Here is a 19025-nt window from a genome sequence, read left to right on the forward strand (position 1 = left end):
AAGCCTGTTGGCTCTCAGGATCCCTGAGCCTAGTATAGGGTGCTGCATGGAGCACCCACAACTGCATTGTTCCAGAGATGGAACTTGGGCTAAATCCCACTTCTGGAACCCAAGCTGCCATAGCACTGCACCATTTTGAGAGCAGAGCCAACACCACAGGATTATACCCTGCCCTTGGTACAACCAACAGTACCTGCATCTCCACATTCTTTTTTTTTTTTTTTTTCCAGACGGAGTTTCACTCTTGTTGCCCAGGCTGGAGTGCAATGGCGTGATCTCAGCTCACTGAAACCTCTGCCTCCTGAGTTCAAGCGATTCCCCTGCCTCAGCCTCCCAAGTAGCTGGAACTACAGGTGCCCGCCACCATGCCCAGCTAATTTTTTTGTATTTTTAGTAGGGACAGGGTTTCGCCATGTTGGCCAGGCTGGTCTCGAACTCCTGACCTCAGGTGATCTGTCCACCTCAGCCTCTCAAAGTTCTGAGATTACAGGCATGAGCAACTGTGCCTGGCCTCCACATTCTTAAGGCCCCACTGACATCCCCCTACATCCACCCAGAGGGCTACAATAGCATGGCATTGGCTGAACCCAGTGGATTGCCACATCACCAGCACCCAAGTTCATGCAGTGTCCTACTACCCAAGGAATAGGCAATCCAGCACATCAAGGAGTCTTCCCCCAAGGTATTGGGAACCAAAGTGTGTACTCCCCAGAGCCTAAGAGCAGTCTACCTTGGGCCACTGCCACCAACAATGACCATGCCCCCTCATCAGCAGGGACACTGTGTGTCCCACCTGGGGGTCCAGGGACCAGCCTGCCCACCCCACTGCAGACGCTGCCAGTGCCCACCTGCCCTACCCTGGACCTTTCCAGCTGGCCTGTGGCCGACACCAATAATCTGGGTGTGATCCATTCTAGCACTCAAGGACCAACCTGCCTTCACTATTGCTGGCATCTATGCAACCCATCTGGGCCCCAAAGAGCAGATCTCCTTGCCTACTAGTGCCCACATGCTCTGCCTAGAGACCTAAGGACTGGCATTCCCAGGGCTCAACACTGCCAGTGCCCATGCATGCCACCCAGGAAACCAAGGACCAGTCCACCTAGCCCACTGCCACCATTGCCAGCACCCACACACCCCTCCTGGGACCCAGATACTGCCCTCCATGAGTCATACCAAATCCCTGCCAGTGCCCCCATGTACCACCTAGGGACCTAAGGACTAGCCTACCTGGTATCCCTGTCCTTAGCAAAGCCTCATCACAGCCTCCACAAACACCCACAGCCTAGCCACTAAGTAATTTGCAGACACTACTGATATCAAATACAGTCAAAGTAATCATACGAACATTACACTATGGTGTCCACCCAGAACCAAAGCCAAGGCACCCTACCCAGTTAACATATTGATACATTCACAAGAAAAAGTATTTTCCTATGGAAGCTGCTTCATAAAATTGGAAGAAGTGACAGTTATAACAGATGCACAGATATCAACATAAGGACAACAGAAACATGAAAAAATCAAGGAAACACAACACCTGCAAAGGAACACAATAATTCTCTACCAATAAGCCCCAAAGAAAAGGAAATCTAAAAAACGCCTGAAAAGGAATTAAAAATAATGATCTCAAGAAAACTCAGCAAGATACAAGAGAACACATATAAACAATATAAGCAAATCAGAAAAACTCATAATCTGAATTAGAAATTTAATGAAAGGATAGATATCACAAAAAAAGAACCAAACAGAAATCCTGAAACTGAAGAAATGGACAAAATAAAAAAATCAGGAGTTTCTGCAATGGACTAGATCAAGTAGGAGGAAGAATTTTTTAACTTGAAGACAGGTATTTTGAAATAACCCAGTGAGACAATAAAAATGAATCAAAAAGAAGAAAGCCTGAGGGGCATATGGGATACCATCAAGCAAACAAATATTGAAATTTGGCAAGTTCCAGAAGGAGAAAAGATGGGAAAAAGCATAGAAAATTAATTTAATGAGATAATAACTGAAAACTTCCCAAGTCTTAGAAGAGATATAAACATCTAGAAATACAAAACTCAGAAAGATCCCCAAATAGATTCAATCCAACAAGTTCCTCTCTGCGGCACAACATATATAGTTAATCTGTCAAAAGTCAAAGACAAAGAATTCTAAAAACAGCACAAGAAAACTTGCTGTAAAATTTTCTTGTCAAGTGACATATAAGGGAATAGCCAACCGAAAAACAGCATACTTATCAGCAGAAACCTTAAAGACCAAGACAGAATAAGACTATATATTTAAAGTGCTAAAAGAAAAAAAACTGTCAATCAAGAATACTATACTTAGCAAAGCTATCCTTCAGAAGTGAGGAGAAATAAGGACTTTCCCTAACAAATAAAAACTGAGCAAATTCACCACCACTAAACAGGTCCTACAGGAAATGGTTAAGAGAGACCTACATCTGGAAGCAAAAGGATGATATCTACCATCATGAAAACACACTAAAGCATAAAATTCACTAGAAGAGCAGATACACAAATGAGAAAAAGGAATCAAGCAATACTTTATAGAAGAACACCAAATCACAAAGGTAAGCAGTAAGAGGAGAACAAAGGCCATATAAAACAACCAGAAAACAATCATTAAAATGACAGGAGTAAGCCCTCACCTATTAATAACAACCTTTAATATATATAAACAGTTTAAATTCCCCTAATTAAAAGATACAGACTGGTTGAGTTGATTAAAAAAACAAAACCCAACTATATGCTGCTGACAAGAAACTCACTTCACCTGTAAAGGTACACCTATAGACTAAAAATGAAGATATTCCATGCAAATGGGAACCAAAAACAGGTTTAGAATTTGCATGGTATATCTTCACTTTTAGTCCATGTGTGCCTTTACAGATGAAGTAGTAACTATACTTCTATCAGACAAAATAGACTTTAAGTAAAAAAACATAAAAAGAGATAAAGGAGGTCATTATATAATGAAAAGGGATCAATTCACCAAGTAGATCTAATTATAAATATATACCCACTCAATACTGGAGCATTCAGATATATAAAGAAAATATTATTAAAGTTAAGGAGAGACATAGACCCCAATACAATAGAAAGGGACTTTAATTCCCCACTTTCAGCATTGGACAGATCATCTAGACAGTAAATCAACAAAGAAACACTGAACCTAAACTGCACTGTAGACCAAATGGACCTAACAGACATTTACAAAATGTTCCTTTCAATAGCTACAAAATATGCATTCTTCTCATCAGTGCATGGAACATACTCCAGGTTAGACCACATGTTAGGCCACAAAACAAGTCTCAGCAAATGTAAAAAAATCAAATCACACACAATGAAGTAAAACTAGAAACCAATAGCAAGAGCAACTTTGAAAACAGTACAAATACAGGGACATTAAATACCAAGCTCATGAAGAACCTCTGGATCAACGAAAACATTAAGATGGAAATAAAAAATTTCTTGAAACAAATAAAAATGAAAACATAGTATACTAAAACCTATGGAATACAGCAAAAGCAGTGCTAAAAGGGAAGTTTATAGTAAGAAACCCATAAAAAATAGATTTCAAATAAACAACATAAAAACATACCTTAAGGAAATAGAAAAGCAAGAACAAATCAAATCCAAAATTAGTAGAAGAAATAATAAAGACCAGAGTAGAACTAAATAAGAGACCAAAATCCAGGTGCAGTGGTTCACGCCTGTAATCCCAGCACTTTGGGAAGCCAAGGCAGCTGGATCACTTGAGGCCAGGAGTTAGAGACTAGCCTGGCCAACGTGGCAAAACCCTGTCTCTGCTAAAAATAGAAAAAATTAGCTGGGGGTGGAGGTGTGTTCCTGTTATCTCAGCTACTTAGGAGGTTGAGGCATGAGAAGCACTTGAACCCAGGAGGTGGAGGTTGGAGTGAGCCTAGGTTACATCACTGTACTCAACAGAGTGAGATTCTGCCTCAAAAAAAAAAAAAAAGACAAAAAAAGATTTCAAAATTTAGTTTTTTAAAAAGATAAATAAAATTGACAAACCACTAACTAGACTAAGAAAAAATCATTAGAGACTATTATGATCAACAACTACACAACAATAAATTCAAAAACCTAGAAAAAATAGACACATCCCTAGACACATATAACCTACCAATATTGAACCAGGGAAGAAATAGACAAATAATGAGTAATGAGATTGAATCAGTAATAAAATTATTTGCACAACAAATAGTGAGTAATGAGATTGAAACAGTAATAAAAAGTCTCCCCAAAAAGAAAAGCCCAACACTGGATAACTTTACTGCTGAATTCCATGAAAATTTTAAAGTACTAACACCAACTTTTCTCAAACTATTCCAAAAACTTGAAGAGAAAGGAATTTTTCCTAACTCATTCTACAAGGTAAGCATTACCTTGATACCAAAACCAGATACGGATACAACAAAAGGAGAAAACTACAGGTCAATATTCCTGAGGAACATAGACACAAAAATCCTCACCAAAATACCAAAACCAAATCCAATAATACATCAAAAAGATAACATACCACAATCCACAATCAAGGGGGATATATTCTAGGAATGCAAGGATGGTTCAACATTCATAAATCAATATATGTGATACACCACATCAACCAAAGAAAGAGAAACCATACAATCATCTTAATAGATGTGGAAAAAGCATTTGATAATAAAATTCAACATGCCCTTGTGAAAAAAACTCTCCACAAGCTTGGTACAGAAGGAACATACCACAAAACAATAAAGGCCATATATGACAAATCTGCAGCTTTCATCATACTAAATGGGGATAAATTAAAATAGTTTTCTGTAAGATCTGGAACAAGAGAAGGTTGCCACTTTCACCACTTTTATTCAACATTGTACCAGAAGTCTTAGCCAGAGCAATTATGCAAGATAAAGAAAGGGCATCCTAATTGGAAAGGCAGAAGTCAAATTGTTCTTGTTTGCAAATGACATGATCTTATATTTAGAAAGAAAAAAAAAGGACTCTACCCAAAAATTGTTAGAACTGATAAATGATTTCAGCAAAGTTGCAAGATACAAAATCAACATACAAAACTCAGTAGCATTTCAATATACCAATAGCAAACATTCAGAAAAAGAAAGCAATCCAATTTATAACAGCTAAGAAACTAATTAACTAGGAAGAAATTTAATCAAAAAGTGAAAGATCTCTACAATGAAAAATAAAAAACACTGAAAAAAATAAATTGAAGAAAATCCCTTAAAAAATGCAAAGCAATCATGGATTGGAAAAATTATTATTGTTAAAATGTCCATACTGCCCAAAGCAATCTATACATTCAATACACTCCCTATCAAAATACAAATGACACTCTTCACAGACATAGAAAAAACAATCCTAAAATTTATATGGAACCACAGAAGACCCCAAATAGCCCTAATCCTTAACAACAACAACAACAAAAAGACCAAAAATGGAGGAATCACACTACCAGACTTCAAAATACAGTACAAAGCTATAGTAACCAAAACAGCATAATGCTGACATAAAAACAGACACTTAGACCTGTGGAAAAGAATAGAGAAAGCATAAATAAATCCATGCATTTATATTCAACTCATTTTTGACAAAGGTGCCAAGAACATAAATTGGGGAAAGGACAGCCTCTTCAATAAATGGTGCTGGGGAAACTGGGTATCCATATGAAGAATAAAACTAGACCCTATCTCTCACCATCTACAAAAATAAAATGAAAATGGATTAAAGACTTAAATCTAAGACCTGAAACTATGAAAGTACTAGAAGAAAACATTGGAAAAATGCTTCAGGAGATTGGTCTGGGCAAAGATTTTTTGGGGTAAGACCTCAAAAGCATAAGCAACAAAAGAAAAATAAGATTATATCAAGCTAAAAATATTTGCATAGCAAAAGAAACAATCAACAGAATGAAGAGACAACCCACAGAATGGGAAAAAATATTTGCAAACTATCCATAGACAAGGGATAAGGGATTAATAACCAGAATATATAAGGAACTCAAACAACTCAACAACAAATAATAATAATAATAATAATAATAATTTGATTAAAAATGGGCAAATGATCTGAATAGATATTTCTCCAAAGAAGACGTACATATGGCCAACGGATGTGTGAAAACTTGCTCAACATCTCTAATCATCAGGGAAATGCAAAGCAAAACCACAATGAGATATTATTTTACCCCAGTTAAAATGGCTATTATCAAAAAGACAAAAAATAACAGATGTGGGCAAGGATGTAGAGAAAGAGAATTCACACACACATTGTTGGTGGGAATGTAAATTAGTACAGCCAATATAGAAAACAGTATGGAAGTTCCTTTAAAAACGAAACATAGAATTATTAGATTGTTTCAAAAGTAATTACAGAATACTACATGATCCAGAAATCCTATTGCTGGGTATATATTCGAAATAAAGAAAATAAGTATATCAAAGAGTTATCTGCACAAAGAAATAATAAATATTTGAGGGGATAGATATCCCAATTACCCTGATTTGATTGTAGACATATATTGAAATATTACATGTATCCCATAAATATATAAAATTATTATGTACCAATAGTGTGAAAAGATAAGGCACAAACTGGGAGATAATATTTGCAAAAGATATCTGAAACGGACTTGTAAAGGAAATATATGAAGAACTCTTCCAATGCATACAGCAGCAGCAAACTACGCAATAAAAAAAGGGCCAAATATTTAAATAGGCACCTCATCAAAGAAGATACATGAATGTCAAACAAGCACAAAAAATGATACCCAATATTAGTCATTAGGGAAATCAACTTAAAGCCATAATAAGATAAAACACATCTACTAGAATGGCTACAGTGTCAAAATAAAATAAAAACAAAATGTGGGTAAGGTGGAGAAACTAGAAACTTCTTCGTTTGTTGTTTGTAGGAATAGAAAATGTACAGCAGCTTGGAAAACAATTTAGCATGTCTTAAAAAGTTGAACATACACCTACTATACAACTTTTCATTCTACACTCAGCTATCTGCCCAGCAAAAATGAAAATGTATGTTCACAAGACGTGCATGCAAATGTTCACATCAGCATCATTCATAATAGTCAAAACCCAAACACAATAAATGCCATGAATAAACCTCAGAAATAAATATATAATTGCAGTTATATGAAATTTTAGAAAAGGTAAAAGTATAGAGATAGAAAGAAGACTAGCGATTACCTGGGGCAACCAGTGGGCAAGAGGATTAATTGAAACGGGCAAGTGGAAACTTTTGTGAATGACAAAAGTATTCTAAAACTGGATTTTGGTGAAGGTTGTGCAACTACAAAAATTCGCTAAAACTCACTAAATTTTACATTTAACATAGATGAATTTAGTGGCATGTGAATTATCTCTCAAAGCTTTTTTTTTAAAAAGGGGAAAAAAAGCCTATCTGTGAGGCTTTGAAAATAAAATGTTCCCCCCAAAAAAGGTTAGAATCAAGACAGATTACCAACAAAATAATGACAAATAAAGTCACATAGGGTTCTCGTCAACAATGCATGCCAAAACATAATGGTTATCTCTCGCCTTATACAAAAATCAACTCAAGATGGATCAAAGACTTAAATCTAAGATCTGAAACCATAAAAATTCTAGAAGATTACATCAGAAAAACTTCTGGATATTAGCTTAGGCAAAGAGTTCATGACCAAGAATCCAAAAGTACATGCAACAGAAACAAAGATAAATAGATGGGACTTAATTAAACTAAAAAGCTCCTGCACAGCAAAAGAAGTAATCAGCAGAGAAAACAGACAACCCAGAGTGGGAGAATAAATTCGCAAACTATGCATCTGACAGAGGACTAATATCCAGAATCTATAAGGAACTCAAAAAATCAGGAAGAAAAAAAATCCCATCAAAAGTGGGCTAAGGACATGAATAGACAATTTTCAAAAGATATGCAAATGGCCAAAAAGCATATGAAAAAATACTCAACATCCCTAATTATTGGGGAAATGCAAATCGAAACCACAATGCAATACCACTTTACTCCTGCAAGAATGGCCATAATTTAAAAATCAAAAAATAATAGATGTTGGTGTGGATGTGTTGAAAAGGGAACACTTTTACACTGCTAATGGGAATGTAAACTACTACAACTACTATAGAAAACAGTATGGAGATTCCTTAAAGAACTAAAGATAGAACTATCATTCGATGAAGCAATCCCATTACTCAGTATCTACCCAGAGGAAAATAAGTCATTATATAAAAAAGACACTTGCACACACGTTTATAGCAGCAAAATTCACAATTGTAAAAATATGGAACCAGCCTAAATGCTCATCAATCAATGAGTGGATAAAAAAATGTTTATATATATATATATATGTATGTGTGTGTGTGTGTGTGTGTGTGTATACATACACACACACACACACACACACACCATGGAATACTACTAAAAAGGAATAAAATAACAGCATTTGCAGCAACGTGGATGGAGTTGGTGACCATTATTCTAAGTGAAGTAACTCAGGAATGGAAATCCAAACATCGAATGTTCTCACTCATATGTGGGACCTAAGCTATGAGGACGCAAAGGCATAAGAATGATATCATGGACTCTGGAGACTCAAGGGGGAAAGGGTGCAGGGGGGTGAGGGATAACAGACTACACATTGGGTACAGTGTACACTGTTTAGATGATGAGTGCACCAAAATCTCAGAAATCACCACTAACGAATTTACCCATGTAACCAAACACCACCTGTTTCCCCAAAAACTATTGAAATAATAATTTTTAAAAAGGTAATCATTAATATTTTTCAATCTATAATTTCCCAGATGTATAGGGGAAAAACTGCTATTATTCTTTAATTCTACAGCCAACTTAACCATTAATTCAAGAAAAAGGATGAAATTGAGACCTTTATAGACATGAATATCTAGAGTTTACTACTCTTTATTCTCATTGAAAGAACTACTGGCCAGACACAGTGGCTCACACCTATTAATCCCAGCACTCTGAGAGGTTGAGGTAGGGGATCACTTGAGCCCAGGAGTTTGACACCAGCCTGGGCAACATGGTGCAACCCCATCTCTACAAAAAATAACAATAATACAAAAAATTAGTCAGGTGTTGTGGCACGTGCCTTAGTCAGGAGCCTGAGGTGGGAGAAACATCTGAGCCCAGGGTGTCTAAGTCTGGAGTGAGCCATGATCATGCCACTGCACTCCAGCCTGGGCAAGAGGGTGAGATTCTGTCTCAAAAAAGAGAGGGAGAGGGAGAGAAGAAAAGAAGGAGAAGGTGAAGGAGGGGGAGGAGGAGGAGGAAGAGGAGATGGAGGAGGAGAAGGAGGAGGAGGAGAAGGAGGAGGAGGAGGAGGAAGAGAAGAGGAGGAGGAGGAGGAAGAGAAGAGGAGGAGGAGGAAGAGAAGGAGGAGGAGGAGAAGAAGAATAAAGAGAGGGAGGGAAGAAAAAGAAGAAGGGAAGGGAATGAAAGGGAAGGAGAGAGGAGAAAGAAAAGAAAAAAGAAAAAAAGAAAAGAGAAAAGAATAAAAGAGGGAGGAAGGGAGGGAGGGAAGGAAGGAAGAAAGGAGAGAGAGAGAGAGAAAGAAAGAAAGGCAGAAAGAAAGAGTAAACTACTAAGAGACAAACTTCAGCAAAAAAGAAAATGAACCCAGAAATGAGAAGTGGAATGCAAAAGCAACTTTCTAAAAATTTTGAAAACATGTTAGTAAATCTAAGTGTTAACTTAAAAAAAAAAGAGAGAGAGAGAATATGGGTACTTAAGGACTTGGTGGAACTGAAATATTAAACAATAATCACATAGAAAATACAAAGGAAAGCTCAGAGCTAAATTAAATCATGTTAAGGTCTTTGTGTGTTATTCAGAAGGAAGATAGAAAAAAATGAATTTTCAACCTTAAGAAATATGAATTTAATATGTAGTTTTAAATGTTAGGGTAACCATTAAAAGAACAGAAATATATTTCATACCTTTTAAACCAATAAAAATAAAGGAAGAATAGAGAAAATTCAACAGAAAGCAGAAAAAGAGAAAAAAATAAGCAAAAGCAACATATGATAAATAGAAAACATAAAATACATTGGTAGAAGTCCACATATATGAGAAATACCAATAAACACAAATGGGATTAAACAAGCTATTAAAGCATAGAACTCTAAGATTGAATTTCAGTAAGTCCATCTATATCCTGTTTATAAAAGGCAAAACAGAAAAATGACAAAAGATGGTTAAAATAGACTTCTGTTTCTTACAACACAGAAACAAAAAAAAACCTCCCAGTACAATTGTATAAATACTGGATAGTATATCACAAAGCTCCTTTTAAAGGTATAGCTGAGCTTACAAGAAAGAAACAGAAAAATCAGGAGGAAAATAAATTAAGTAGCCAGGCATGGCCATCCTAAGGCTATGGCTGCCCTTATGGGGGCAGGGCCTTGGATTTTCATGCCCATATGGGGAAGAAGATGATGCCATAGGCCTGAGTGAAATGGGGAATTCCAACTGAAATCCTGTATAAAGCTGAAACAAGATCTGCCCTACCCTCAAATAAGGGAAGACTAAAAATAACAGGCACAGGAAGTTGTGTCAAGAAAGCTTATCTTTCTTGGGCAGGGCTCTAGGTAGAAAAAAAAAAAATTCTTCTAAAAATTTGTAACCAGAGGTCTACCCTCCATTGATTTGGGTGTTGATCATACTGCTTGTTTGATCTAAGAGTGCTTAAGTCAAGAAAACAATGTAAGTGGGGAAAGCTGGTAGCATCCTAGTGGCACCTGGCAAAAGCAAACTCGAAACCACTCTAGAAGAAGCACATACGCTCAACCCAGCTGCATGGGACTCCGATACACTCCTTTTTAGCCTTGTAAGCACTCAGTACCCACTGTCCTCCCTTCAAGATGACCATCTAGCCAGTAAAGTCCCACATGGGACAGTAGAACAGGGTCCTGTGAGTTACTTACCACAATGGGTCATGAAACCCCACTTGTCCCACAAATGGTGTACACCCTGAGAATCATAACGAAACTAAAGAGAATACTAAGCAACTAGCACAAAGCGGTGTGGAAACAAGGCAAAGAAGAGCTGGTGACTTGCATCTGCCTTGCTCTTTATGAACTGTCCTGAAACAGTGAGACCCAGGTAAGACCAGGCCCTGCACACACTGCTGACCATTTCACCCCAATTCCTTTTCTATACAAGGAGAATCACAATGCCGGAAAAGTCACCCCCATCACCTGAGCAGATGAGATTGGGGAAAAAAAAACCTGCTAGAATCCTCCACTGGCTACCATGGCTATAATAAGAACTCCCAGAAATTCAGCCAACATTAAGTATTAACATTGCTACCTTTACAACTCATGATATTTAGAAGTGGAACACACTTAACAGGGTTAAACTCAATCTCTTTCATTCTTTATTTATACTCTGACCTCATTCCAACAAGCCTCCGAGGCACCCTTAGAGATGCACAGAATTCTAATATTCTTAGGTTAAACGTTGCCAGGGGCTGTAACATGGGTAACACATAACGGTTAGCCTATGCAACTTACATAATGACATTAACAAGAGTACTTCGAAAGTTTTCTCGTTCTTTATGTGGAGATTTGCCCTTTGATTTGGAAGTAGATGGTCCAGCATAACTATCATCAACTTGGTGGGGTAATTTGCCCTTTTTTCCAAAACGTTCCATGTATTCAGCTTAAATTAAAAAAAAAAAAGCACAATTGTTCATCTAAAAGGTAAGCTAAAGCATTTCACATGCTTAAAATAAGATGCTAAATCGCCTTTTAATAAAAAATTACATTATCAAGTAATCCTAAGTATAATTTTTTTTTTTACTATCAGGAGGTTAAACTACTCCTCTTCTGTATCATCATAACTAGAAACATCTATTTGAAGAATATTCCACTGATTTATATTTTGATTAATATACTAATAAAATTTTCTATTATATTTACATATGATTCTCTAAAAGTGAAGATTAAAATTATGATAAAAACAGGATACAAAACTATTTGAGAAATTTTAAAGAACCATGACAAAAAGTTAATATTAACTGTAATCAATCTGATAAACACTACATTTAATGAGTCAAAATAATAAAAACATTAAAATGACTAATTTGGAAGTCATGTTCACAATTTATTAAAATCCACAAAAAATTTTAAAAAGAAATATAATTTATTAAAATCCCTCTTAGAACAATCTCAGTCTTTGATGTAGAGGCAAATTCTGACCACAATAAATAAACGTTTTAGTATCAACATTCCAATTCCTAAAATATCAGCTCTTATAGCATTTACAACAGCCTAAAATAACTAAGAACTAGAATCAATTATTTTCTGAGGGAAGATGTATTGGGAAAATTTTTTTCTACTTGACATTAATGTCATTCAGGTTTTGTACTTCTATTACACTATTAACTAAATATTGTCTGGTCTCTCTCTACAAATTATCCTTAAATCTAATTTAGAATATTGAAGTTCTTACCATAGGACTGTTCATTTTTAACACTAAATGGTTCTGGACTCTCATCATCCTGCTTTACACTCAAATGGAATGATGGAGCTGCCTGCTGCCAGTGGGGCTTTGTACTCACCTAAAATACAAAATTTAAATAGCATTAACAAACAATATCAGAAAAAAACCTTTTTCCATGAAATGCACGAGTGTTTATAAACACAGACATTTTCTCAAACAGATCAGAACATCTGGATAGAAAATACTCAACAGTAGATCTTATTCAAGCCTGTGAACGGTCATGGTGTGCACCATTTGGGGGACATTAACAAAAGTCCTGCTGCTGGTTGGATGTGAATGCCTGTTACCTAAAACCAGGGTCTTCATTCTAGAGAGGCTAGTCCTCATCCCCAGATATTGTCAAGTGTCTTTAAACCTATTTTAATGAGAAGTGCTCTCTGCTGGTCTCCTCTGCATTCCAGCTCCAAAAGGTCTTCCTGTTCTCATGGCTGTCAACCACCCTAGATTGCTCTGACAACTCACAAATGTATTCCATTGTTTCAGGCAGGGGTGACAAATTATTATACATACACAATTTGGCAGGTGTCATAAAAAGGGAGAAGGCTAATGATGATAGGTTCCTGGCACTCAGGCTCCATGTTGGGAAACAACAGTGTGTGGTGAGGACTGTGGCAGAGGAGAGAGCACCTTCATCTTCTAAAAACGCAATGACTAATTAGCTCAAGCCAATTATTGCAATACCAGAACACAAACCTACTGTTGCTGAAGCCTATCATTCTTCAATAAACCCAGACAGTCGGATTTTAAAGTAAAATCTATATATTTTTGGCACAATTTAGTCTGTCTCTCCGTTTCAAATCCAAACCAACTTAAAAGTCCATGTCTGTACTGGCTTCTCTTTCTGCCTAGTTTTACTCTCCCTAATCTCTTACTTCCACTTCCCTAATAAACTACCTGTACACAAGTCCTTATTTTAGGTACCTCTTACACAGGAAAATAGGATAAGAAAACATGTAAGACAGTGCTCTTCCATTTTCCACCCGCCCTTCTCATTTCTCAACTCTCGTCTTGCTCCATAAAAGTTTTAAAACTCATAGAAGCGCTACGAGGAGTTGTACAGAAAGGGTGAGAATCAGGTCACAGAGGCTGGGAGCCACCAGTGCCAGGTCATTCTTGATTTCAACTACAGGGGTCACCTCTAGAAGCCTGAAGTCTGTAAAGAAAATCACTCCAGGTCGTAATTACTGCTGGAGAACTTCTATCCAGGTGCAAACCTTAATACTGTATTCAAATAAAAGTAGTTTTAAAAAAAATAATCCATAGCTCATTTTCTAAATATCTGTTGAAAATATGATTTCCCTTAAAACACATAAGACTCAAAGAATGCTGAGGAAAAATTGCAAGACACAGCCAAATATGAATACAAAACCAGGTTTACATCAGTCAATAAAAGCATTTTAGATCATTATATGCTTCGCCCACAAGCAAAAATTATTATGCATCTCAGCCATAGATATTCGATAAGAAAATTTAAATTAAGTTTATATTTCTACATCTGTAAACTAACAATCCGCAACAAACTAAAAAATGTCTGTTCCATTTCAGTTTTTTATCTTTTACACTAGAAAATTAAGAGGGATTTTGCAGAACTAGAGAAAACATGCTATGGCTCGATTCTGCAGGCATTTTATAATAATTTGCCATTATCAATAAAAGCATATTTTCAATTAAATTTGTATTTTTAAATGTTCAATATAATTAATCTAACAATGTTAGTTCAAGTTTCCTAAGCGAAACTGTCCTTCATTTCAAATTATCAGCAATATTCTCTGTACAAAGCAACACAAATTCAATTCTATAGTTTGTTCTCAGCTTTTAAAATATCTTTCAAAGCAAATAATGCTTTGGATGAACCCTGAAGACATTATGTTGAGTGAAATAAGCCAGGCATAAAAGGACAAATATTGTATGATTCCACCAATATGAAATACCTAGAGTAGTCAAATACATAGAGATAAGAAGTAGAATGAATGGTGGTTTGCCAGGAGGTGGGGGAGGGGAAAATGGGGAGTCATTGTTTAACGGACAGGGTTGCTGTTTAGTCAGATGAAAAGAGTTCTGGAGATGAGTGGTAGTAATAATTATACAACAATGTGAATGTACTGAATGTCACTGAATACTTAAAAATGGTTAAATTTTTAACCATTTTATGTTATGTTATGTATATTTTATCAATTTTTTAAAAAAATAATAATATTTGCATTGACCCTCCCCTTAAATTTAACTTTCAGGAGTCACAAGACTGTTACTTGGTGGCATTAAACTCCACATAATTACTAGACAATAAATTTTATTACATTAAAATCTAACTTGTACAGGGCTTTATCAACTGAAAATGTCTATTAACTGCCTCTTCCACAAGACAATGACACTTTATAGTCAAAATAATGAAAAAAGATTCCAAAATTTAAGAAATATTTTGTAGCACAGCATTTTTCTGCTGGAAGACCCATCTCCTTGAAGATCATCAAATCAACTCAGCTCATTTTCAAACTCAGAAACTGAGGCTCAAGAGGTAAGTGACTCCCCAAAGGGCACAGAGCCATTAGAGGCAAAGCTTTACCCCAAGCCCTTTTTTATTTACTCCAACGCTAATACTCCTTTTGCTAACCAATCTTGGCAAGTCGTTCATTCAGAATACTGAAATATTCTACATATACAGGTAATTATAGCTTATGGTTACTTTACTAAGATAGTTATTTGTCCTAATATGCACACCTCATAGAATTTCTCCATCAGAAAAGAATCAAATGGAGCAGGAATTCGCTTACTTATTTTCAAGTTAGAAAACTAATAAACATTTTTTGAAGCACAAAAATTCAATGAGAATATATTTGGATAAGTTACCATAGACAGCTGTGGTAAAGCTCTTGCTGGTGCCTTGAACTTTTCTTTGCTGGCTAATTTCTCCTGTGTGAAAAATATGAGGGGGAAAAAAGTGTTTACTCTGTTAGTGCTAAAATTGATTCACTGAACCAAATTTTACAGAAGACTATTTAAAAAGTACATATTATCCAACATATTCAAAGATAAACTTTACTGCTTTTTAAATTCTCAGGTTTGTCTCAGAATTGTTTTCTTTAGAGCAAGAAAATAAAGGAAAATTATATCCAGCAATACTTATCAGAAAGCTTTAAAAAGTATGCAAAACCGGCCGGGCGCGGTGGCTGTAATCCCAGCACTCTGGGAGGCTGAGGTGGGCGGATCACAAGGTCAGGAGATCGAGACCATCCTGGCTAACATGGTGAAACCCCGTCTCTACTAAAAATACAAAAAATTAGCCAGGCATGGTGGTGGGTGCCTGTAGTCCCAGCTACTTGGGAGACTGAGGCAGGAGAATGGCGTGAACCCAGGAGGCGGAGGTTGCAGAGAGCCGAGATCGCACCACTGCACTCCAGCCTGGGCGACAGAGCAACACTCTGTCTCAAGAAAAAAAAAAAAAAAAATCACAAGTTCTACCTAGGAACTGCTGACACTCACCAATCAAAACTCGCCAGCTCTTGTAAGACACTGCCAGTGCCAATAAACTTTCTTTCAGAACAACTTGTATAACCTCCTCTTTCCCCAATTAAACCCTAATCATTTAACTTGTTCTCCAGACATACTGGAGGCCACCCTAGTCTGTACGTAAGTCCTGGATTGCAATCTCACTTCTTGTATATTATTCTCAAATAAAACCTTTTTACTTGTATGCTTATATTGCAAGTTGACAGCAACTTTCCACAAGTCTCACTTATACCACAGACAGAGACTTCCTTTCAAACTTTCAGGATCCCAGTAGGTGGTTTTCACCTCCCAGCCCAGACCTGCAGCCCTTCAGCAAATGTCTTTGTCATCCAGTGGGCCACAGCCACATCTCCCATGAGGTCTGAATCTAAGGCTTTGGGGAAGGGATGGATCTTCCAAGTTTGTTCCTCGAGCACTCTCTCTCAGACCTAGAGGGAGTGGCTGCTCCTTATATCTGCTATTCCTCTATTCTTCGGGGCTGTGCTGTCCAAAACAGTATGCACTAGCCCCCTGTAACTACCAAACACTTGAAATGCGGCTCCTCTGAAGTGAGATGTGTTTAAGTTTAAAATATGTACTAGATGTTGAAGACTTAGTACAAAACACAAAGAATGTAAATTATCAATGTTTATATATTGATTAGAGCATATTTTATGTTGATTACCATATGTGTTCCACATTGTTTCTAAGAAGCTTACATGAATTAACACCTTTAATATTCTATACGCTGTGGGGTAAATACTGTTGTACCACTTTTGTGCCTATTACGTAGATAAGAAATCATGTAGTCTCTGCCTTCGCAAAGCACACACTCCAGTTAATATTAAAGACCATGTGCTTCCATCTAGGACAGGATGTGGAGCAGAGTATTCTAAGAACGTTTCAAAAAGAAAAAGGGTGGAGCTAAGCCTTAAAGCATACCTGGATCTCCACAGAGAAGGACAGCAAAGAGCTTACTGAAGTCAGAGGGCGCATCAAGAATTGGAGTCTAAATGTCAATGGCAGGCTTGAGGCTATGTTGGAGTGGATGGGGAAGGTAATCCATTCCCTAATTCAACAATGGTTCACCAGCTCCTACCATGTGCTGGGCTCATAGACTAAGTCATAGGACTACAGACTAAGATACCTAGTCCATAGTCCTGGAAAGGACTAAGTCCCTCCGCTTATGGAGTACACATTCTAGAGGAGGTACAGACAGTTATTTCAGAACAGATCTATAACATAATCTCAGAAACTAGTATGTACAATGAAGAGTAATAAAACAGTGTGAAGGAACAGAGAGGGAAGGAGTGGAAAAGTGCTAGGTAGATGGAGTAGTAAGACCCTCTCTGCAGAGGTTATGTTTGAATAGGAACCTGAATAAAAGGTAGGGGAAGAACAAACTAGAGCTAGACAAGTGGGTGCTGTTATATTAAGGAGGACATGGGTTTCAGGGCTTGACTGGCCAGGCTGGCAATAGAGAGCCACTGCAGTCTCCTTTTAGGGTGACCTTTAGTCTCAGTTTGCGGAAGACAGTCTCAGTTTACACCTTTAGTCTCAGTTTGCCCAAGCATAACTAGCACAACTTTCGCTCTCAATGGCATCTTAGTTTAGATGATAAATTATAATGCTATCCTGTTTATGATGTAGAGACATACAAAAGCTATTTCATAAATGGTTCTGATGATACGAACAGGATACATGAGAAGCAGGGGACTAGAGTCAGCAGAGAGGCTAGTTTAGCAGGTTTTTAAGAATAATATAGGCAACAGGAGACATGGGCCTGGATTTACAGAAAATGCTGGTAACAAAAGGTCACCTCTACCTCTCAAAGGCACTGCTCTGATCATACTGCTCTCCTGTTCAGAAACATTTTAAAGCCCCCTGTTGAAGTAGGCACAACTCTTCTTGGTGTCCAAAGCCTTCCTCAACATACTCCAAACTATTTTCCAGCTTCTCTTAGTTACTTTGTAGCCATATGATTTGTGTGGCTAGTGAAATGTGAGCACAACAGGAAACACAGTTAAGTGCTAGAGGGACAGGCAGTTAAGAGCTAGAGGGACAGGGAGTTAAGAGCTGGTGTGCTTCCTCCATCACTGTCTCACACCCATGGAGCCCATGTGTTCCCACTGGCATAGCTATAAGATGCAGCGCTACCTGACCCTCGTCAGACTTCATGTGAGCAAGGCCTAATCTTTGTTGGGTTAAGTCTCTGAGATTTCGACTTCCATTTGTTTTGTCAGATAGTATTAATACCCTGTCAAAGCCACCAATAGGTTCCAAAATATCTCCCTGTTAAAATCTAGCCCTTTAAGACCAAAATCGAAAAAGTTTACATTTCATTTCTTAACTCCAACTGTAAGTAATCTCCTTTGAAGATGCATAGCATTCTTTATTGTTTAAATTATTTTTGGCTGGGTGTGATGGCTCATGCCTGTAATCCTAGCACTTTGGGAGGCAGAGGGGAGCGGAGTGCTTGAGCTCAGGAGTTCAAGACCAGCCTGGGCAACATGGTGAAACTCCATCTCTACCAAAAAAGATACACAAAAATAACCTGGGTATGGTGGTGCCTATGGTCCCGGTTACTCAGGAGGCTAAGGAGTGAGGATTGCTTGAGCACAGGAGGTGGAGGTTGCCATGAGCCAAGACTGCACTACTGCACTCCAGCCTGGGCAACAGAGAGACACCTGTCTTTAAATAAATAAAATATATTCTGATATATGAATTATGTGTACACCTACCAATACTGTTCTCCTAACCCCTCACCCCACCCCACCTCCACCTACTAAATCAGTCTTATAGAGATGAGTGACATGGTTTGGCTGTGTCCCAACCCAAATCTCATCTTGAATTATAGTTCCCATAATCCCTATGTGTCATGGGAGGGACCTGGGTGGGAGGTAATTGAATCATGGGAGCAGTTTCCCCCATGCTAGTCTTGTGATAGTGAGTTCTCACAAAATCTGATGGTTT

General features: G+C 37.4%; 1 protein-coding gene across 1 annotated transcript in view; it reads right to left on the minus strand.

Moving 5' to 3' along the window:
* The window catches only part of DNAH7 (dynein axonemal heavy chain 7), a 336155-nt gene that overhangs the window by 300804 nt on the left and 16326 nt on the right, over positions 1-19025 (minus strand). The window contains exons 3-5 of the mRNA XM_008950635.4: positions 15414-15476; positions 12516-12624; positions 11576-11723 (exon numbers count right to left, since the gene is read on the minus strand). Of these exons, the coding sequence (XP_008948883.3) occupies positions 11576-11723; positions 12516-12624; positions 15414-15476 (320 nt within the window). The remainder of the gene's footprint in view (positions 1-11575; positions 11724-12515; positions 12625-15413; positions 15477-19025) is intronic.

Source organism: Pan paniscus, chromosome 13 (assembly GCF_029289425.2).
Source record: "Pan paniscus chromosome 13, NHGRI_mPanPan1-v2.0_pri, whole genome shotgun sequence".
In the NCBI taxonomy this organism is placed as follows: Eukaryota; Metazoa; Chordata; class Mammalia; order Primates; family Hominidae; genus Pan; species Pan paniscus.